At 33.1% G+C, this 24,860-nt stretch overlaps 1 protein-coding gene across 5 annotated transcripts in view; it reads right to left on the bottom strand.

Moving 5' to 3' along the window:
* Positions 1–24,860, bottom strand: part of LOC133180996 (nuclear hormone receptor HR96-like) — a 124,848-nt gene that overhangs the window by 72,742 nt on the left and 27,246 nt on the right. For 2 of the 5 annotated variants that reach the window (XM_061315494.1, XM_061315495.1), the window contains exons 2-3: positions 11,328–11,368; positions 148–189 (exon numbers count right to left, since the gene is read on the bottom strand). In XM_061315494.1, coding sequence (XP_061171478.1) covers positions 148–189; positions 11,328–11,368 — 83 coding nt within the window. Of the gene's footprint in view, positions 1–147; positions 190–5,422; positions 5,512–11,327; positions 11,369–24,860 lie in introns of those variants that run through there. The other 3 variants (XM_061315496.1, XM_061315497.1, XM_061315499.1) reach the window with 2 other exon arrangements.

Here is a 24,860-nt window from a genome sequence, read left to right as displayed (position 1 = left end):
ACCTCAAATTCAAAGCACCGGGTACCCATCAAAAGTCCAGAATGAGGAGGAGTAGAAAGCAGGGAGGGGTTTTTATATAGCATGCACACGGTCATCTACAACATATCCTTATAACCCCACAATGATATTTCCTGCCTATAAACTTACCTCATGACAGGATGAGGCATAATCCAGATAGCCCCTTAGAAACTGAAATTTAAATTTCAATGTTCACATAAAAAATATCATATCAGACAGGCATCCATTCATAAAAAATCAAAATTCTGAATGTGTGCCTCTTTGCACTCAGGATTCTAGGGTATAAGGTATCAAGATTTCTCCTTTTTTATAATATGAAACACATTTTCCAGAAGTAACCCTATCTTCAGATATTCAACTTTTTGCAGCGTAGAATAAAAAAGTTTTCCTCACGACTATGAAGTATTTTAGATAGAACTCCCAAGTCCTGCTATGTGATAAGTGCAGAATAAAAGCAATAAATGATCAGGGTATAGAAAGTTGTCCTGTCAAGGATCTGTAAACCCCAAATACCCCCAGTCAAACAAAATCCTACGTGTCATTCGAGACACCAAACGTTTGTTATTCGTGCCTTCTCGTTCTTTACAAACAATAGAGTCCTGGGTTGGCACTTTTTTGTGTGGTGAAAATCTTTTGAGGATAAGTTCGACAGACAACCCTTTCATTCTTCTCCGTTTCACAGTTGAATCATACAATGATATTCAAAACTCCTCTTTTCTAAATAATAAGTTTTAATCTTTCACTAATTCACATGGAAAAATAGGAAAACTTTTTTATAATGAACCAAAATGAGGATTTTTTTGAATTATGCAAGAATATAAATTATACATAAATACCTTAAATGAAGTTAATTGGCTTAAAATCCCATTAAATAACTTGTCTTTGAGAGAAAGAAATCATCAGTTTTTAATTCCTAGTTCTATGCTTACACTGGTTACAATGCTTAACAGTTCTATGCTTAAGCTTGCATGTATGTGTGTATATGTATTACGTACATTTAAGCAAGTATATCAATTCTCCAATTTAGGAATGACTCTAATTCTTGGCCAAATTATTCGAGGATAACCTGGTTTGGGTCAGTTTACGCTTTATAATCCGCGAAGCGGATTATAAAACAGTGTAAACTGACCCAAACCAGGTTATCCTCGAATAATTTGGCCAAGAATTAGAGTCATTCCTTATAATTTAATTCTAAAATCATTAAACAACTGTGGGTGTAAAATTTCGTTGCTTTTTATTAGTTCAAATTTGCCGCTCAATAATACAACCCTAGTAACGGAAGTGATGGGAAGTGAGGGGAGGTAAAAACTGATACATAGTCCTAGCAGCCATGTTTTTTGTTTACATGTGGTAAGATCCGAGTTACTGTTTGAAGTTAAAGGTACATTTATTAAATCTGGAATTTTCCATGAATCCCGAGGACTGGAAATGAGAGGATTGCATGGATACAGACGATTCAGCTGGTTGTCAGGGGGGTGTGTCCCCATACCAAACCAGGTTATACAGAAATAATTTGTGTTCCTTTTTGGATATTAACCAATCAGAGGCTAGAATACAAACAAAATTAAATTATTATTAAATGAATCAAATTATTTCATCTATAATGTTTAACCTGAAATGTTCCGTGACAGAAGATTCTTTTTTCTTTTGCATTTTTCAGAATTCCTTTTCAGTTTGATAATTTTTCCACCTGTCACCATAATATAGCTGCATGTTTATATTTTGAAAATGGTTGATCAAATCTACAACTAATGACTGCATTCTTTTTCCTGGAAATTATTCATGATAAATATATTCCTGACAAAGAAGAAAAAATAGTCAAATTAAAGAATTTAACATAACAGATTTAACCAATGGACAGATTCTTTTCATAGGTAAATTTAGTGAACCTAATATATGTTAACAAATGATTAACCAAGTTAATTGGTTTAGCCAACCCCACTTCTCATTTAAAGTACAAGGAAACCTTCAAACACAATTTATTTTAATACCATATATTTCAGAATTTGTAAAGCTGAATTTACTTGAAGTTTTCAACAAGTCTTATTAAATAAACATAATAATATATTCGGTAAAAGTGAGTATTTTTTCAAAGATTTCTTGCTTATAGTTTTAATTTAAACAGTCATGTTTGAATTAAAATCATAGACTGAGTTTCATAAGCACTTGAATGCAAAAAGTTATACATCACACTTTTGAAACCTATTTATATAGTTTAACTTAGAATGTAAACAAAATAGGTTCATCTTGGTATGAAAAATGTCTACTAAATGAAAGATTCTGAAATATTCCCCAGGGGATACAAAAATAATTCACCACTGTTGATCAGACATGTCAATGTTTCAGGATTTTTATATGGAAGCTAATTTATTATGGTATACTCACATCAGTAGCAATTATTCTAAAATAATCAGAATTTTTTTCTGAGTTGCAATAAAATTTTTAGTACAGTATTAGTATAGGTCCACCTAAGCTAGGTTCTACAAAGGAATAATATATTTCTATGAATTTTTTGTAAGTCGAAGTTTATTTCATAATTGTTGATCCAAATCCAGTTAAAATATTAGAAAATTTAATTTCTTTTTTAAATTGTCAAATGTCACTCTGGATCTAGGCCAAGTCATGGTATATATAAAACATAAAAAAACCCATTCAATACATTTTTTATGTTGACATTTAAAGGAAAAAAAATTACAAGAAGGTCATCTAATCCTTATATTGGTGTTATAATGTTGGACTTATAGGTATTACAGGTTGTGGTTGAAAATAACTAGACTAAGTTATAAAAAAATTCAGAGCAGTTTGTATACTTAAGCGACCTTGATCCCAATTCTAGTCCAAAGAGAAGACTACATAGATTCATGCAATAAGGTTTCACCGACTTTTGTAATGACAAAAATCTATATTTATTTGGAAATGTACTAGGGAAAAGATAGCTTTATCTCAGACCACTCTGGCCCCAGTCACTGCTTCAGTACTGCAATGCCAAACAAAAATGTGCATCTGATACAAAATTACATCCTATTTCCATAAAGATGCCTCCTCACTCAATCAGTCCTGGCAGAGATTTTCATCACCCACACAGATTTTTTTTGACAATTTAGCAAAAGCCATATATATTTATATACTTCAGAATTACAAGTCAAAACAAAGCCCTTCTTTACTCCTTAATTACATAAAAAGCCAATAACCTTCATAAACGAATAATCTAGATCTCTACTAATGTCTAACCAGAAATCTCTGAAGAGACTGTAGCTCTACTGGTTCATATGTACTTAAAAAAGGTTAGGCACCTAGCACTGGGATTATGAAACATCGCTTCAAAAAATGTTTGTTGAGATGAAATAATTTAGAAATCAAGATGTTTAAAATGAAAATGGTTTGGAACTGTGCATTGTATGCAAATGTATGATATATGCAAATTGTGAGTTTCAGTTTATAAAGATTTTCTGATATACTTATTCTTTCTTAATCAAGTAACTATGGCAACATCTGTATCTATGTTTAGCATACTTTTGTATAGTGTTTCATTGAAATCAAAACTGTACAATATATAAGGTTTTCCAAGATTTTTCACATTATTCTTTTTTTTTTATTAACCACTTTTTTTTTTAGTTTTTTATAAAAATTTTAGTGTGTACCATTATATGGTGCAGTATACTTGTGTTCCAAGTTTTATCAAATCAGAATAAATCCCTAGGAGGGATAGTGTTTATTATGTACTATTTATTAGAAATTACTATATATTTAATATTTGGGGAAAAACCATTTGTTGAAATTATGAAAATTATTAGTAAAGTTTACTTATGTATCAAGTTTTACTGAAATCAGATCAAAACTGCAGGAAGAGTAGCATTTTAGAATAAAAAAAAAATGTGATTATGGCAACACAATAAATTCACCAAAATAAAAAGTGAGTATTGAATTATGTATCATACTTTAATATATTTATCACAACACCATGTTTAACTGAAATGGGCCAAAACTGTAGGAGGATCAAGAAGCATAATCCGAGTTTCACAAAAAAATGTTTGTTTGTTTGTTGTTTTTTTTCAAAAGATATAAGCTGTAGAATACATATGCATAATCAGACTTACAGAGAGTAGATAAAGACTGGTCCCCAAGTGTCACTCTTTTTTTGCAAGCAACACATAAATTCAACAAATTTCCAAGTAAAGATCTAGTCCACATTTGTAACATCTCTGAATGCAGGATTTCTCATGAGATATGATTAGTCAATCCTATTTATAAACAATTTAGTCTTAGTGTAAAATGTATTTTTGAGAAATACCCTATCCAATTTATTAATCCATATAAAGGAGTAGGCTTATAAGCAATTTTTGTAGCAAACACAAATTTCAAATTTACAAGCATCACTACTCATCATTCTCCGTATGAGGCTTAATTATTAAATAACCCCAATGGTTGAAAATTTTTATCTGAGGAGGTCATTTAAGGTTATCAAAGGAACTGGATACAGCACTTATCTAACACCTGACATTCTTTATTACATGAAAATATAATTAACATAAATCCCCCTTATCCTTGTCACATTTCTACTTTGCATAGATGGCTCCTGATATCAAGCCCTTCTTATGCAGATTTTTATTCATCATATAACACCATAAAAATATTTTTAATCCGTCTAGTTTTTTTTTTTAAGTGCATGTATACTAACTGCCATATAAATTTTGTGCTGGTATTAGCATTACATGTGGGCAATTATTGGAGAAAAAAATTACAATGTCATCATGCCAAATTCGCAACTGTATATGTAACTTGAATAGTATGTTGGATATCATCAATAGGCTTTGCCAAAATAGAGAACTTTCTGCTTGGATCATTAAAATTGTCTATAATCATCACAGGTGCTGTATTTGAAATTTTATCTATAAGTCAATAATTGTATAGCCCTGGAGAAATGAAATACTCATCAGAACACTCACACACACACACACACACTAGACATAATTCATTTGAATGCAGCACATTTTCCGTCATTTGTAACCATGCAAATTCTTCATTTCCTTCTAACACACCATTTCATTTCAGTATATCAATCTAGTTTTATACAAACAAATAAAACCCTAGAGGAATATAAAACTCATGCACTTCCTACTCATTTCTCATCAAGACCAAACTGGTAGGTCTCCTAGCTATTTTGTTTTTTAAATGACTAGCTTCATTACAAAAATCTACTTGGTAAAATTGACACATTTAACTTGAACATTATGAAGTCATTCATATTTATGTACGTAGCACCTTCTCTCCACTTCACAAATCAGTCAGAATATTGATATCATTACTGCCTATCAAAATGGATCAAAGGATTAATGTAACGTAAATGATAATCAACAGATCTATATATTCAATAATTAACAGATCTTTATCTGCAGTCACCTACCTGTGGGCTTGAATATCATACAGAAATACATATCAGACAGCACCATATTGTCTAACACTGTACACATGTAAACAGAAAGAGGAAATGGCACACAAAGTAGGTCAACTTTACAGTCATGACCTTTCACCCCAGTATTTAGGTCATCACGTATCTGGCAGGCACTTTTACTATTGCTGCTGAGATAATATAACCTGTAGTTCACTTTTTTATTTTCAATTCTTTATTAACTGGTAATCCATGATTTACTTGTGTTATGGGAAAGTGTATTTATTCTTCTCTTATTCATAAATCAATAATAGCATTTGTAGGCAAGGAAGAAAAACTAACAAATGACTAAGAGCCGTGATGTAAATGACTTTAAACATATATACTATAACCCAACTCCTTTAAAAAAAAATTTGATGCAGCAGCTTTGTTAACACATCTTATTCAATTTATCATATCTTTAAAAAATTACATTTTCATTTCTTTTCTTTTCTTTGACATTTGTTGCTTGAAAAAAATATTTGTTAATAAAATCTGTTAAACTTTTCGTGTTGCTGCAGATATAAATGTCAAATATTAAATCGATTAAAGTACCTGACTTGCATGCATCATTAATGGCCAATGAAATACATACCTGAAATGTCACATAACCTGTCATTTAATGATTTGGTCACACTCCTGTCATTTAATGATTTGGTCACACAATAACTAAATATAATCTCAAAGTAATAAAATTTCAAACTTGACTGTACATGAGCCGAGTGAACAGAGACTATAGCTACAAAACCTCTAGCTTAGGTTATCCTCAGCTCAGAGTTATGCCCCTTCATTCAAAAGTCTATAGGAGAGAGAGAGAGAGAACTACGGATACAAAGAATGCATGCTGATAAACAAGAGGCCCAAGGGCCTTAACAGTCAGTATAATACAACACTGTAAAGGATCACCAGAAGTATAACAAGAGGCCCATGGGCCACAACGCTCACCTGAGTCAATATGGCCCTGCTGTTCTTTGTCAGCAGATTTCTTCTTCTATATATTCATACGTAAAGCTTTGATCAACTGTTCTAGGCATAACCTATCCCCAGTTGCCATGTTTTGAATGAAATTGAATCTAAACTTTCTGAGGATGCTTCTATATTCATATAACTAATCATGGTTTTGCTATTCTTGAAACGGAATTTTAAAGATGTCTGCCATCCTACCCTGGGGGGGAGGAAGGGAAGGGGGTTCAAGATTTGAACAAACTTGAATCTACACTACCTAAGGATGCTTCCATATCAATATGACTAATTATGGCTTTGTTGTTCTTGAGAAGAAGATTTTTTAAGATATTTCTTATATATATTCTTTTGTTAAACTTTGATCCCGATTATGGCCCCACCCTACTACTGGAGGATGCCTTGAACAAACTTGAATCTACAATACTTGGGGATGCTTCAATATCAAAATGACTAATCACGGCTTTCCTGTTCTTGAAAAGATTTTTCCTATTTATTCCTATGTAAAACTTTGATCCCCCATTGTGGCCCCACCCGACCCCTGGGGGTCTTGATTTCGACAAATTTGAATCTACACTATCTAAGGATGATTCCATATCAATATGACTAATTGTGGCTTTGTTGTTCTTGAGAAGAAGATTTTTAAAGAATTTTCCTATATATTCCTATGTAAAACTTTGATCCCCCATTGTGGCCCCACCCTACCCCCGGGGGTCTTGATTTGAACAAATTTAAATCTACACAACCTGAGGATGATTTCATATCAATATGACTAATTGTGGCTTTGTTGTTCTTGAGAAGAAGATTTTTAAAGAATTTTCCTATGTATTCCTATGTAAAACTTTGATCTCCTATTGTGGACCCACCCTACCCCCGGGGGTCATGATTTGAACAAACTTAAATCTACACTACTCTGAGGATGATTTCATATCAATATGACTAATTGTGGCTTTGTTAGAAGAAGATTTTTAAAGAATTTTCCTATATATTCCTATGTAAAACTTTGATCCCCCATTGTGGCCCCACCCTACCCCCAGGGGTCATGATTTGGACAAACTTGAATCTACACTACCTGAGGATGATTTCATATCAATATGACTAATTGTGGCTTTGTTGTTCTTGAGAAGAAGACTTTTAAAGAATTTTCCAATATATTCCTATGTAAAACTTTGATCCCCCATTGTGGCCCCACCCGACCCCCGGGGGTCATGATTTGAACAAACTTAAATCTACACTACCTGAGGATGATTTCATATCAATATGACTAATTGTGGCTTTGTTGTTCTTGAGAAGAAGATTTTTAAAGAATTTTCCTATGTATTCCTATGTAAAACTTTGATCCCCCATAGTGGCCCCACCCTACCCCCGGGGGTCATGATTTGAACAAACTTGAATCTACACTATGTAACGAGGGTTTCCCATAAGTTTCAACTTTTCTGGCCCTGTGGTTCTTGAGAAGAAGATTTTTAAAAGAAGACCCAAATTTTCACTTATTCTTAATTATCTCCCCTTGGAAGAGAGCATGGCCCTTCATTTGAACAAACTTGAACCCCCTTCACCCAAGGATGCTTTGTGGCAAGTTTGGTTGAAATTGGCCCAGTGGTTCTGGAGAAGAAGTCGAAAATGTGAAAAGTTTACAGACGGACGGACGGATGGACGGACGGACAGACGGACTACGGACAAAATGTGATCAGAAAAGCTCACTTGAGCTTTCAGCTCAGGTGAGCTAACAAAACTGAATAATAATATATAAACTGATAGATGAAGTTATGCTGCCCAAGAGAAAGAGGATGAGTACTCAGTAACAAATCTTAAAGTAGATCTATCTTCTTGCCTGCACTTGCCCCAAATTGTCACTATCACTACATGTATACACACAAACAATTCTTGAATCCATCTAATTCTCTCTCACAATGTCTTCTCTTGATCTTTGAAGAACATTAAATACATACAAAGATATGGTATTTTGTGTCATTTTTTTTTTTATTTATCTATTATTTACAAGTCTATGTGACCATTAAAATCAATGAAAGTACTTTCTGTACCATATATTATAAAACTTCTTGTAATTCTCTTATTCAAATGACCTTTCAATGAGATTATTTACAGTAATATTCATATATATGTAAATAGTAAAGGGGAATAACTTTTCTCAGAAGAATACAAATTAACAGAGCCTTGCCCAGCAACAGAACTCTTAATTGACCAAGAGGTCCAGAATGTTGTAAAATACCCATACTTATTACAACTTTGTACACTGTTTTTCAAGGAGAAGAGTAGAAGATATTCATAGAAATAATGCATTTTCACAACAAATTAATCACAGCCCCACCTTAACCCATTACCCAGGGGCCATGAAATTCACAATTTTGGAAGAGGCACCCTTGATCATCATATCTGCTGAATACCCAGCAGCAGAGAAGAAGATTTTCAAAGAAATAATGCATTTTTACTATATACTGTAGATCACCAAATTTTCACAACACCTTATTTTCATGAGAAATGTATTTAGTATTTATAAGCGAGACAAAATTTTCACAAATTCTGGCAGACAGTCTCATGTTATTAGGCAAAAATAAAGTTTTCACAAATAAAAAGTGATTTACAGTAATCAATAGAGTCCCACTCTAACACCAGAGCCCCTAACCCAGGGGCCATTATATTTTTGGAAGAAGCACCCTGGCACATCATAACCTTGAACTTACTAGTATGTTTGCTAAATACCCAAGGGCTTAAAAGATTTTGAATTTTGAAAATGCATTTTCACTATATTCTCCTTAGACAACATGGCTCTGCCCCAAACATCAATACCCCCATCCCAGGTGCTATGAATATCATAATTCTGGAAGCTGCATCTTCACTCATCATAACCATGCAAATAGTTTGTCAGCTAAATACCAAGGGGCAGAGAAGAAGATATTTAAAGAATTTACACATTTCACCATTTGATCTATAGAGACCCACCCTGACACTAGAACCCCTTACCCATTGCAAGGGACATGAAATTCAGAATTTTGGAAGAAGCACCCTTGCTCATCATAACTATGTTTGCTTAATGCCCAGGAAAAGAAGATTTTCAAAGAAATAATGCATTTTCACAATATAATCAATATAGCCCTATCCCCTTTCCATTATAAGGGCAGGTGACCCGTGGGCCACAAATTTCACAATTTTGGAAGAAGTACCCTTGCTCATTATAACCATGCACTTAGTTATCTGCTAAATACCCAGGAGCAATGAAGATATCCACAGAATTAAAGCATTTCATTATATAATCAATAGCTCTCTATCCTAACACCAGAACCCACACACAAGGGCCATGAAATTTATAATTTTGGAAGAGAAACACTTGCAGATCATAACTGTGTAATTAGTTGGTTTGCTTAATTCCAAGGAGCAGAGAAAAAGATTTTCAAGGAAATAATGTATTTTCATTATATAATCAATACAGCCCTGTCCTAACACCAGAATCCCTGATCCTGGGGTCACGAAATTCATAATTTTGGAAAAGGCGGCCTAGCATATCATTTGCATGCACTTATTTTCTTTTCTTACTACCCAGGAGCAAAGAAGGAGATTTTCAAAAAAATAATGCATTTTTAGTATATAATCAATAGACCCCCCCCCCTCTCCTCACCAAACAGAACCCTGAGGCCTCATATTTCACAATTTTGGAAGAGATACCATTGCTCATCATAATCATGCATGCATATAGTTTATCTGCTTAATACACAGGGGTAGAGAATAAGATTTTTGAAGAATGGGAGAGTGCTCAATGCTTATTTCAACCATGGCAGCAGTTGAATTGCTTGAAGTGTAGGAGTGAAGAAGAAGATTTTCAAAGATTGCATTAATTTTAATGGGTTTAGCCCCATCCCTCAGGCCCCTGGGGAGCAGGGATCATGAAATTAACAATTTTATCGTGAAACTTAAAAAACTTTGTTCTTCTTTTACTAATAGATGCTTTATGCCAAAATTAGTTGAAATTGCTTCAGTAGTTCCAGAGAAGAACCTGAAAATGTTCAAATGTTTACGCAAGAAAAATGATGCACATCAGCAATATGATGGACAAAAACAGATAGTAATAGGTCATCTGAGTGACTCAGGTGACCTAACAATATTTTTGTTTATTCTTCCAGTTCAACAAAATTGCAATCAATGAACTTGATACAATGTACGTGTTACAGAGCACACAAAATCCCAAATTTAATTTACAGGTCTCAAATTAGTGTAAATATATATATGACTTCATTTACTTTACATGTAAATTAGAGTACAGGATACCTGCTTTTGAATTCTATTTAGCAAATAAAATAAAGTTTTTGTTGAAATGTTGTCAAGTATTTTCTCCAACAAATAATTCTTATTTGAGGTGATTATAGCATCAGGAGAATAGCTTTGTTCTGGTGAAAGTCAGTTCCTATCAAAACCTATGTATCTATTCACCTATACCTGACAGGTAAATTGTTTGTACATATGTAAGGGAAAGGAAAAGTCTAATTCAACCTGTTGAAAACATTCCCCATTCCTTGCTTCTGTCAGTTTCAGATTACCTTGCTTGCAAACCATAAAAATACATTTCTTTTCCAGTTTCAATTCCTTTGATCAATTTTTCCTAGAAATATTTTTTTCTGTGTTTTTATCAACTTAAATCAGGAAGAGAAATGCATGAACTACAAAGAAAGTCGTTATTAGATTAATCCCAGTTTTTCTTAACAAATCCACCACACCACTCTGCTGTTGTTCCATATACTCATGTTAAAAAAATTATCATTTCCTATTAAAGTATCCTCTAATCCTAGAGACTATATATATAAAAAAATTTGGAAGAATTTTTACACTTTCAAATGGAAAAGAAAATTATCTGGACTTAATTTCTTCAGTCTCTCAAGAAAAAGAATTTTTCTTTAAAAATACTCACAACTCCATCAAGGTCAAGTGCAGCTGCTTCAAGGTCTGCATCTAAAGGTTAAAAGAAAAGTTTATATTGGTTATGTCTTATTGGTTATTACCTTACAATGAAGTAAGATAAAAACTTAAGTATATAGCATATTTACTGACTCATGATACTAAATTTACTTCTTTTTTTATATATCAGTAATCATATATTATAGTTACTGAAATAACATACATACCAAGTTTTAAAAGTTTTTAATTTTTAAACATCAATGAATCTAACTCCAGATAAAAGAAAAAAATGACCAGAAATGCATTTACACCATTCATCTATAATAAACACAAACTGAATACAAGCACCTGCTTTTAGGAAGTAGGAAATGTGAACTATGTCTGATGTAAAACAATTAATTAAGAGGTACAGGTTGATTGGCTGGAGTCAGACATTGTCTGACCAGAGAGTAGCCAGAACAAGGTTGTATGTCGAACATGAAGGTCTCAAGTGCCAATTTGGGTTATCTGCCAAACATAAAATTAAGGAGAGAAGATTGAAACCTAGAATAAAATTTAGTTAAACACAACCCCTGATCTTGATTTGTACCTGCATAAAATCTAATATCTTCCATATTTTCTTCATCATCCCCATTAACTAACTTTTCAAAATGTTTTATCTACAATGAAGAATGTTAAAAACCATCATCTCATTCCACTCATATAGATGTACACACCTCTAGTGTCTTACGAAACACACTTCTTCTTACGAAATCCCAATTAACTGTTTCATATGGTTTTACTTTATTAACAAAACATCTGAAAAAAATTTGTGCATGATCTACAGCAGTTAGTATGCAATATGTGTAATATGCCATATGCAGATTTCTTGCCAATAGGTTGCACCTATCAAAACCAAGGAGTTCTACTCCAGATGGGATAAGGGAAGATATATACAGAACACTGATGCATTGCTCCAAGTCACATTTACTACCAAGTCGATAAATGGGGACCTAAAAAAAAATTTTTGGTCCCCATTTCAGAATTTCTCAGCTAGGTCACCATCAATAAGTGTATCACTTGCCATGGCAAAAACATTTTGTGAATGACACAAGTATATTATAAAACAAAAAACACTCATATATGTATTATGGTGTCTTAAATAAATCAAACGATTACTTATTACTGTGATTAATCAATTTGCTAGGTTGAAGAAACCTTACTTATAAATATTGTTATTAGATTCACTAACCACCCCTTATGGTTTTACACAGTTCACATAAGAACACATGAGTGGTCTGATCATAAAATTAAAATTTAATCAAATGAAAAGCAACAAGTTTAACTGATGTGTACATTAAGTGGACACCTACAGAAACTGGAATTTGCCATGTTTACTTTATTAGAGTCTTTAGGCCAGTTCTGAATTTTGACCAGCTGAATAATCAATGATTTAATTAGGAACTGATAATTTATATATTTAAAGTGTAAAATAAAATGATCCTAGAAAATATAGGCTTATTTATGCAGTTGCTTGAATTCTGTAATGTTTTGATTTTTTTCAGTCATTTTATTTTTTTGGATGCACATGCATTTGAAATAGTTGACCAACTTTACCATGCAATAAATTCATATCATTGTGACGTGTTTTTCTACAGATAATCATCCAAGAATCCTTTAATTTTTCAAATGTAACCATCCAAACATTTCAGTTATCAAAAATAAGCATAATATGTATTTCAACAAACACAAAAAACTTGTGGAAAATTAAATAATAGATCATTATCAGAATATTTTCATGCTGTCATTTTACCAGTTCCAAATACACTTAATAAGGCTATATAAAATTGAAATTACAGTTCTCAGGCCCCCGCGCAACCATTTTGAGGTAGCCACATTCCAAATTTTATTGTATTTTTGATAAAATAAAAAGTTGGTAATGCGGAGACCAATCCGGAAAAAAAGTTCTGCCCTCATTTTTTTGTAGTAATTAGTACTCGAATATCACTTCTGGTAGCCATTTTCAAAGAAAACTTGGCTACTTCATTTAAAAAAATACACTTGAAGATAATGCTTACGATGTTCACATGTTGATAAACAATGGATAATGCATTTTTTTTAACCTATTGATCAGACATGGAAAGTATGGAAAGTATATCATGATCAAAGAATTTTTATCATAATTGTATAGAAAATTCGGGTATTAAAAAAATACCTCCCTCATCTACTTTATCATCAATAAAATGATAAAAAAAATAAGGTCTCCCGCCCGCATCTGTTTTGGAGAAAATTGGCCTGAGAACCAGAGAATTAAATTTATGTGGCCTAACCACTATATTTATTTTCCTCCTTGTAGACTTGAATGCTAATTTTCTTTATCAATTGGAAATACCATTAATTTTGGCATTTATTTAACTTTTCCTAGGCATGTCAAATGATGATGTACATCTTTTTTTTTTTAATTTAGGGTCAATTTGCATAGGAAGCACTAAGGTATTCTGAACTTATTTGCTTATTTACAACTGGTTAAATGACTACCCATGTTACATGTAACTTGCTCAAAGTTTCCTTCGAAGATTTAAGTTTGATGAAGCTATATTTTAATCAAGTCTTTGGACAGCATTGAAAAAAATTAAAAAATTTTTTACAGCACCACTGAAGTGGTACAATATTAGGAACTGGCCAAAGGACTGTTCTATATTCCATAACCTATTAAACAGTTGCTGTTATATACATGGGTAATACTGTCAAAACACTCTTAATAAGTTGTGATATGCAAGCTCACTGACCAAGTGCTTCATTAACAAGGTCGGGTTCTTAAAAAAGTTACAGAGTTTGGATGCTGCTCAAACAAACTAATTATTACAACATGGCATATATATCACATAACATTATGTCTAGGTCCTTGCGATGCTTTACAAAGTTAATTTAAAAATATATCACAAAAATAGTGAAATTAAAACTATAGCGATATAATTTTAAAGACTAGTATTTCAGAAGGTTCAAAATGTTGGTCAGATTTCCATGATACTTAAAAAAAAAGAGACCCATGGGCCACAATGCTCATCTGAATTACTCTAGCCCTGCTGTTCTAAGTAAGATTTTAAAAAAGATTTACTCCTTTATACTCCCATGAAAAATTGTGATCCCATATTATGGCCCTAATTTTTAGGGGTCTCTGAACCCACACAATATCAATATGACTATTATGACCTTGTAGTTATGGAAAACAAACTATTTTCCTGAAAATAAGCTTTACATGGTTCCTGAGAAAAAATTTTAATGATTATTTAAAACCCCCAACTTTTTGCCTTTTTTTCTTGATTATCTTCCCTTGGAAGGGGGTTTGGTCCTTCATTTGAATTTAGAATTAGAATTTAGAGTCCCCTTTCACCCATGGATGCTTTGTACCAAACTGGTTTAAAACTTCCTGGTGGTTGTCACGATGAAGTCAAAAAATGTGAAAAGTTTACAGACAGACATTTAAAGACAGACAGATTCTAGGCAACTGGTAATAGAAAAGCCAACTAGCTTTTAATTCAGGTGAGCTACCGTAAATACTAGCCTATAAGTCTGTCTGCCTATAAGTCGGTTGCATTTTTTAAGCTTATATTAGAGGGATTGACCCTCTAAAATACCAATCATTTTATGACTCGCCTGTAAGTTGGACACAGATTTTTGGACCAAAGTTTAACTCCCAAAAAAACGACTTATAGGCAAGTATATACGGTAAATCTTTTGAATTTTGTCTGTTGGTAGCAAATATAGTAGACCTGATTTTCTTCAGATGTATGTCACATACTTCATGTTTAAAATTTAGTTACATGTATAGTTGTATGCATTTTATACCAGTATATCTTCAAAACAAAATCTTTCTCTGATAGAGAATCAATGAAGATATGCACAATAACTCAATCTCCCCCCAATTATTTGTTATTTACATAAAAAAGGAAAAAATTATAACTTGTCTTTTCAAAAGAAAATTAATTCTTTCATAACTAAAGCTATTTTAAAAAATCTCTATCATGCCTCAATTTAGAAAGAAGAAAAATAAAGACATGACAAGATTCACCACCAGGATGATGTCAATGTCAGAATTATCGATCGGTTTCTACCGTGTAGAATTAATTTCAATTGTCATCTTTAAAAACAGAAGAAACATCAACAAACGAGGTGCTTAAGAACAGCTGTCAACATCTTTGTTCCAGATTTCATACCTTTTGTCAGAGAATAATTCTATGCAGTATTATGCATGCAAAAGATGTTTTCAGAGTAATTAATACCAAACAGTATCAAGTAAAAAATGTTTAAGAATTCTGTTTACTTCAAGGTGTTTTTATACTTTTTTATCTATGCTTTTTTAAAATTAGCAATTACACTAGATGCCCTCTTCCACAAATTATGAAAAACCATTGTGTCCCATGCAGGCCATTATTAACCCCTCGCAAGGCACACTCCAATTAGGACATAAAAACATAGGTAATCAAAGATTACGAAGCTCATCTCAACGAATGTTATCAATAAGTAAGGCAAATTTCACATGATATTTTTTTTTCTAGTAAGTGTACATCCCAAGATCAATATTCATGCAAGTTTGGTTTAAGTTAAGAACTTATAGTTACTTGGAAATAGACCTGCTCAAAAAACTTTTAACCTGTTTACTAATCAAGAAAATTTTGGTCAGTTCCAACATCCGCAAGTCTGGAAGTTTTCATCCTTATATGCACCATCTATGCAATTTAAATCATAACAGGCCATGAATATTATATAGCTACTCCAAAAAAATTACCCTGGTCACTCATCTGAAAAATGTAGGTCAGATTCAGAATCCAAAGCAAGTCTGGAAGTGTCCATCCCTAGATACATCATCCATACTAATTTGGTTAAAATATGGCTAAAATTCACTCATGTGGAAAATCTAGGTTGGATCCAGCATCCAAAGCAAGTTGGTTAGTGTACATCCCTAGACGCATCATCCAAGAAGGTTTGGTCCAGGTAGGGCTTATAGTTACTTGGGAAGGGACCTGCTCCAAAAACTTTAACCTGGTCACTCATCTGGAAAATGTAGGTCACATCCAGTATCCGAAGCAAGTCTGGTAGTGTCCATCCCTAGATGCATCATCCATGCAAGCTTGGTCCAATTGGGCTTATAGTTACTTGGAAATAGACTTGCTCCTAAAACTAACAGGGACACCAACGCCAGGGGTAAAGCATAAGCTCATTTGACTTCGTCAAGGTAAGCTAAAAATTGTTTACAGACAGACACCTTACTGTAGCATAAGCTCTTCTGGTCTCTGAGCAGTAGAGCTAACAAGAGGGCAATGGGCCACAATGCCCTATCCTACCCCTGGGAGTCATGAATTGAATAAACTTGAAATTACTCTACCTGAGGATGCTTCCATATAACTTGTCTCATGGTTTGCTGTTCTTGAAAGCAAGATTTTTCCTATGTTTTTCCTATGTAAAACTTTGATTGTCCACAGTTGCCCCACCCTACCACCTGGGGGTCATGATTTGAACAAACTTGAATTTACAGATTTGGTTCTTGAGATTTTCAAATGACCCCACCCAGTTTTTACTTTTTTTTTAATCTCAATTATCTCCCCTTGGAAGAAGGAGTGGCCCTTCATTTGAACAAACTTTAATCCCCTTCACCCAAGGATGCTCTGTGCCAAGTTTGGTTGAAATTGGCCTATTGGTTTTGAAGAAGTATATGAAATTGTAAAAAGTTTACAACAATGTTAATGACAACGACATACAGCAAACAAATTTTGATCAGAAAAGCTCAATTGAGCCTTCAGCTCAGGTGAGCTTAAAATGAATAATCTTTCATAATTATACCATTTTCGGTAAAAGATGGAGACATGTCCATACAACAGTTTTTGCTTGTGAAAGCATAGCAACAAAGTTCATGCACTCTCTGGCTGCGCTATTAATACATATGAAGTGTAACTATATGGTTTTTCTAATAATATACCTCTTATTACTGGATCACTGGATTTGGGCAATCCATTAAAGACTGGGAAATTAAATTTTAGAGTTTTCAAACCCAGACGATAAGTGAGACTGAAAGTTGATTCCTAACCTTGTTCAACTGTATCAAATTGGTGTAAGGTTTTAAGACACTCTTTGCATATATTCACAACTTTTGCATCATTGCATCAAACATGAGCTTCAATAATTCAGCCATCATTTTTTTTAAATTTATAACACCTATAATCTTGTCCAAATGTCCTTGGCTCAGGTCATGACAAATCTTATGGTCATCAGCAATGTTTATGCAAAGAAAAAGCATCTACAATATCTGTATAGCAGATTACTTTAACTGTACATTTTCTGTTAGTCCTTCACCTTTATCTCTGTTTACTGCACAAACTTGTAATCACTCCATTACAGATAAATACTGATATATATAATGCATGAACACACTTCAAGCATTAATTCATGACAGCAAATTCGCCCATGACATAATTTTGTTCTGAATTTTAATAATGTTAATACTTTTACCCTATGTGACCTTGACTTTATTCAACTGACCTTGGATCAGGACCTTAATTCTGATAAAAATTTTAATGTGTCAAGTTTTGGCTTTCGGCATGTATATCGCTCCTTTAAAAAAATGTGACTTTACCAGAAAATTACAGTATTTTCTTGAGATAATATCTCTAAAACACACATTCCCTCCACAGCTTATCATTAGTTGTGGTTTATAATGTTGCTGAAATGAAACTTTATACAACCAAAATCAATATCAACTTATTATAAGCTGTATTTGTTTTTTACAAAAACATCTGGGTCCTAATGGTTGTTCTATAGAAATCAACGCATCTCTACATGTCATCAGCCTCTCCATGTTATCTTGTGTCTTTTTACTAAATCCTAAGGTAGCAGGTGCTTGTCTGCAACTGCAAAGCTTTTGACTGACACTGACAAATGCCAGACTCTACAATTTATCTCTCTACCAAGAAAAAAAAATCGGTTAATTTTAAACAAAGAGTAGGCATGTTTCTTCTTAGCAACATATATAATAGTTCTAGAAGGAGATCTTCAACAAGAGAAAAGTATGCGTAAATTATGACAATGAACTAATTAGTTGAAAACTTGCATATTTTAACAAGGGCCCTTGAATGGCCTTGATCTAGTCTCAGAAGAGTTTGCAACACAAACAAGAATGTAATGATAGATATCTATATATATGTAATATGCTCAACAAGTACCATTTTTAAACCATGGAAATGAGCATCAGGTTCATGGACCAAACTCTATGCTTTTGCATGGACCTTGAAAAAAAAACACATTTGCATCTTTGCCATTGTAATTTTTGCACTAGCTGGTCTTAATCGTTGATGCTAACATTGTTACTGTGATAAGTCAGAAATGGAAAAATACAGAATAACAAAATATTTACCAGTACTGATGTTACTATCCATCTACCTATAAAGAGTATTCTCAGGTGCATTTACAATAGGCACTAATAAAATTTTCAGATTTTGAACTAGTTTTCCAAACAAAATCTTCACAATAAAAATCTAACTGAATAAGTATTTCAACTATATTAAAGCATTTATTAGATGATAAAATAATTTTAGGCTTTCATTTAATAAATGCAAACATCACCAAAATATTTTTAAGGTTCATCATTTCCTACTCCCATCCACCCTCTTCCCCCCACCCCCTGCATGCCTTGCAGGGAAAATTTGGACAAAAAATGCTCCTTTCACATTTTTATAAAGGAATAACAGTCATTTATTCCAGTGAGAGTTATCTCTCTTATCAGAGGGTCAGTGAACCTTTAAACTTCAAAATTGACACTTAAAAATCTGTTTCCACAACAGGCCATCAGCAAAATGCTGGACATTGCACATTTTATTCATCAAGATCAAGTGATAAACATTACACTCTTGATTCTGCACTTGTAAAAATACCTTTCAATGTAAATTTACTCTGAGTCTTTCTTAGTAACTAGTATGGTACTTAATAAATTAAGTGATAAAAAGTGAATTCAATTGATTTCTTCCACAAAGACACAACACTGAATATAAGCAACAATAGAGTCTCCCCCTCGTATCCTGCTATAACTGGATTGGCTATTCTCTGAATAAACAAACAACATCCATGTAAACAATTGATAAAAACATGCACTAGGTGACTTTGGATTTAAGTACATGTGTTGTGACAAGATTTTAAGGTGGAATGACCCTCTGATAAGAGAGATAATTTCCCAAGAAAATAATTCCATGTTGACCAATAATTTGCCTTACCAGTATTTAATTAAATGAGGACCGTCTTGAAGTCAGTTCATTCAAATCTGATTTATGTTACAACCATTGACTTTTTTTGCAAATAATATGTAACCTAAAACATATGCACCCAGTTCTTTTAAATTGTTTAATATGGGATATTTTTATCTCTTAGTAAACAATATAAATAGCCTTACAGTAATTAATTTATCATGTACCAGATAAAGATTTTTTATTAGTAGTACATTTTTTCCCCTAAAAAATATTTTAAAGAAATTTAACTCTTGTAGATGGATGCACTTTTTTTTTTTTTAAAAAACCACAACAATTTGATATTCTGACTTAAAAAGCAATGCTTCCTTATGTTTTCTAATGTGAATTCAATATGCATATATGCCTCATATTTTTAATTTTATGTTCTGATAATAAATTAATGCTCTTTCTACTCACTGTGTCATATTTTCTTCATATCAAAATTAGACATAATTTTCATTTCTGAAAAAGTAAGCAACACTTCATACTTTATACTGTATATACCATTTGAATCTAATGCTATTGTTGTTGATGAAAATAAATGTTAAAAATTAAAAAAAAAAATAGTGAAATTTAGAGAAGAGGGTTATTACACCTTCAAGCATTTTTTTTGTTTTACTTTGGACTTGAGTATGCTATAACTTCTTCTCATGGAGTTTATTATACCTGTTGAATTAAATTTTGTTACCCCTTAAATCATCTGTCATTTTTTTAGAGTTATGTCCAAGACACGATGTAGTTACGATGTCGACAGATTACTTTTATATAGTTTGCTATAATATTTCTCTAGTTTTGTGTGTATATTAGAATACTTTCTGTTTTAAGAAGTTTTCCTTACTGACAATATCCACGATATCGTACTGATATCCGATCATGATTGTTCAAAGGATTACGGTTTCCACCCTTAAAATATTTGTGTTTTTTAACATGTGAGTTACTTGAAAACTATCACTTATAAAGCTTTCCCCATTAGTGTTGATATCGACGATATTGCTTCGATATCGAATCATGTTTGCTCAACCCTTGGTAAGTACCGTCCCTGTTCCTGTGTATGTGTATCTATGTTTGAATAATTTACCTTTCCGAAGATTGTACTTGCCATCGGTATCGTCGATATCGACAATACTGTATCGATATCGAATCATGATTGTTAAAATCTTAATGCTAACCAACTTTCACCTTAGTAAAAAAACCTTACTTTTAACCTAACCCAAGACAATAAATTGTGTATTTCTTAATGCAATACTTTTGCATATGTACTTTCGATTAATAAGTTGACCCTACTGTTGATATCGTTGATATCGACGATATTGTATCGATATCGAATCATGATTGTTAAAAACATATTTACCAACTCTCACCCTAACCCAACACCTAAGCCTAACCCAAGACAATAACAACCCCTAACCCTTTGTATGTCATCCTAATTTATTTTCATATTCATGCCATTAATGAATCAATATCTACATCGCTTGTGGCCTTGTAAAATTATGTTATACCTCATTTTGAAAATGAATTGTACAAATAGGATCCATATCGATATCGTCATGAAATTGTCGATATCGATGACATCGACATAGCACCAAGTCTCATACATAGTATCAAGTATTTCCAATTAATAGTATTAATCAGGATCGATATCGATACGATATCGTCATAATATTGTCGATATCGACATTAAATTAATTCTTGGACATGTATGTTTTTTTATTGCATCTTTTCATTTCTTTTAATCTAGAGCCATAAAGATCATATATCACATGGCTATTTGTAAAAGATGCTTCCAGATAAATTGCTTTATTTTAAAATAAATCTACCCTAATTAGATCAGTGCTAATAATAGTAACATTATACATAGCTTTTATGAATGGGAAAAAAGGTTTTTTTTCCCTGGATGACCATACCTTAAGGTAACCTACCATCAAAGGGAGGATACTTGTTCGGTAGGAATCTTTATCAGATAAACTAAGCTGGAACCAGGGGCTTATCTTATGACCAAGACTGAACAGTTCAGATGATTGTCAAATCTTGTAAAATTACCGGGTAATGATTCTGTTAAAATTTGCTTGAATAAAACGTCTTTTTAAAAATATTAAAACCATTTTCAAAGAATTGTAAAGTAGAATTATTTGCAAAATTACATTATAGCCTTTAAGTCATAAATTCTTCTGTAAAATGAGACCAAAATTTTCATGTTAATAACACTCTTTATTTCCTTAATATTTATTTACTGATATTTTTTTTCTCTCTCTCAATTTTACATATCAACTGCATAACAGATTTATTTAGATCAAGTTTGTTTGTTTGTATGTTGTTAAAAGTCCCTCTCGAGAATTTTTCACTCACATGGAGACGCCACCACTTGCCGGTGGACAGCTACAAATTTTGTCCTATGCTCGGCACTTACGGCCATTGAGCAGTGAAGGATCTTTTTCGTGCCAGCACCTACTGCGACACGGGACCTCGGTTTATACGGTCTCATCCGAAGGTCGGGTCTCCACGTCCCACAGTGGGATTCGAACCCGCGACATAAGGATCAACTACTTCGCAACTCTAGAGCAGACGCTCTAACCACTGCGCCATGCGGGCGACTTTAGATCAAGTAGTCAGTATTTAAAACACTTTAATTGTTAAACAATAAATATACTGGGTACATTTGTGAACGTTTTGTCAATAATAATCATACTGACCAGTTATCTACAGACTTGTTTAACATCTCTAGACTAACAATTTCCTCTGTCTTTTGAATTTCTAAAGTGTGTTTCTCTTCAATCTTATTGATTAAATTCAAAATCAACAGAAAGAAGAAAAGTACCGGTACATATTTTTTAAAAAACAAATCCATGCAGATAACTTGAAATGTTTTCTGTTACACTAAAGAGTTCTATTACACTGAAGAGTGATTTTTTTCCCCTGAAATTCAGAAGCATTATCTCCCTTCATATGCATATACTCTCTAAACAAGTCCAAGGCTTAAACTATGTGACAATTAGGCAGAACCCCACTAAACTCTAACTTGTTTTATAACAATATGTCAAGTACCAAATACAGTAAAACACATGCAGTTAAAAGGGAACATATAATGACTTCATTATCCCCTCGCAATGGAGTTGTTGGGGATACAGTAACCTGCTTGTGTGTGTGTGTGTGTGTGGGGGGGGGGGGGGGAATGAATGTGTGCATAATAATTTATATTGGGATCGATGTGCTCTTTTGCAAGGGAATGCTCCACTTGTGGTGTTCTTGTTATTTTTGCACTGTTGTGAATTAGAATTGATAACTTGGGGTTATCCAGAGTCACTTGTATATGAATGATCTCAAGAATCAGCAGGACTACAAATTTCATATTGATTAATATGCCTGCTATTTAGCATGGCTCATGTAAAGTAGATTAATTTTTATAGATTCAACTTTGTTGAAATCATGAGCCCAGGGGCTAAGGTGGGCCCACATTTGAGGGTCAAATTTTCCTACTATAGTACAACTATAATAGTATTTACAACTATAGTAAAAAATCTCAAAAAACTCCTCTCTGAGGAACAGCTGGGCAAAAGTTAGTCCTATTAATATACTATTATTCTCATAAAGTAAATGTTTTGTAAAAATCATGGCCCCTAGACTGAGCCTGGGACACAAATGAAATTTTTTTAAAAGAATTATATAAAATAACAATCACAAGAAGAATACAATTTGCTACACTGACATTAAGCCTCAGTATACTGCTAATGAAATTGTCGAAATCATGGACTTTAATTTGGTGACTACAAAAGGTGTTTCATTAATTATCTACACTTACATATTCATTTGTCATGAGAAAGATAATGGTAGCTCAGATGAGTTTCATGACCCATTACATAAGGCTTTTTTCTTCTCTCAAGCAGTGTGGGATGCTCAGCTTTTGCAGAATAAAAGACTCTTAATTTTACAAAGCCACTCACTGAATGATGAAGCATTTTTTGAAGTAGACTTTGAAACTGTCATAATTATGCATACATTTTTGATGACTACGTACAATCTGACCTCTGCTGGAAAAGTAGGACTTGAAAAAATCCATTCCATTTAAGATTGTGAAGAATGTTCATCTGAAGGGGGTGGTCCCCCCCCCCCCCCCAAAAAAAAAAACTCCATAAAAATATAAACCAGTTTTAATAAGTACTTTTAATCAAGAAAAAGTATGTTTAATGAGCTACTGAATGAGCATCCAGATTGACCCTACATGTCTTAAGGTCGCGACTCAGGGGGCACTGAACTAGGAGTATGTGTGCAAAACTTTTTTTTTTTACCTTTTGGGGAGCAATTTTTCTCTCTTTTCCTCCTTTTTTTTTCTGTCAAGAAGTAAAAGTCACATGTCTTTCAGATGAGACCATTATAAAAATAGGTAATCAGAGATTACAGAGATCACCTCAACGAATATTGTCTTTAAGTAAGGCAGTCCCACACTAAACTGATTATTTAGTACTGTACATCCCAAGATGCAACATTTATGCAATTTTGATCTGATGGACTTGCAGTTACTTGGGAATGAACTTATATATCCAAAAACTTCAAACTAGTCACTAATCCAGAAAATGTAATTCAAATCAAGCATATGAAGCAAGTTTTAGAGTGTTCATCCCTTGATCCATCATCCATGCAAGGTGGTTCAGATAGGCCTTATAATATCTTGGTAATGGGCCTTCACCAAAAATTTTAACCTGGTTACTCATTTGGAAAATGTAGGTCAAATCCAGCATCCAAAGCTAGTCCAGTAGTGTGCATCCTTAGATCAAGTTTGGTCAAGGTATGGCAAATAGTTACTTTAGAATGAATCTGCTCTTAAAATTAAACCGGTCACTCATCTGGTAAATGTAGGTCAGATCCAGCATCCGAAGCAAGCCTGGTAGTGTGCATCCTTGGATGCATCTTCCATGCAAGTTTGGTCAAGGTATGGCAAATAGTTACTTTAGAATGAACCTGCTCCAAAAACTTTTACCTGGTCGTTCATCTGGAAAATGTAGGTCAGATACAGCATCCCAAACAAGTCAAGTAGTGACTGCATCCTTAGATGTATCATCAGTGCAAGTTTGGTCAAAATAGGGCTTTTAGTTACTTTAGAATGAACCTGCTCCAAAAACTTTAACCTGTCTCAAATACATTAACCTGGTCATTTCAGCATCTGAAACCTTGACTTGTAATTAAAGCATCTTCCATGCATCTCTGATTAATGTAGGGCATAGAAATACTTTAAAAGAAAACTGCATCAAAATGTTTAACCTGGGACACCGATGTATCACATAAGCTCCCCCAACTTCGTT

The sequence above is a fragment of the Saccostrea echinata genome, unplaced genomic scaffold (genome assembly GCF_033153115.1).
Source record: "Saccostrea echinata isolate AGI-Se365-2 ecotype Australia unplaced genomic scaffold, CSIRO_AGI_Sech_v1 ptg000008l, whole genome shotgun sequence".
Taxonomy (NCBI): Eukaryota; Metazoa; Mollusca; class Bivalvia; order Ostreida; family Ostreidae; genus Saccostrea; species Saccostrea echinata.
The sequence above is the reverse complement of the archived record's forward strand: the minus strand, read 5'-3'. Positions and strand labels throughout refer to the sequence as shown.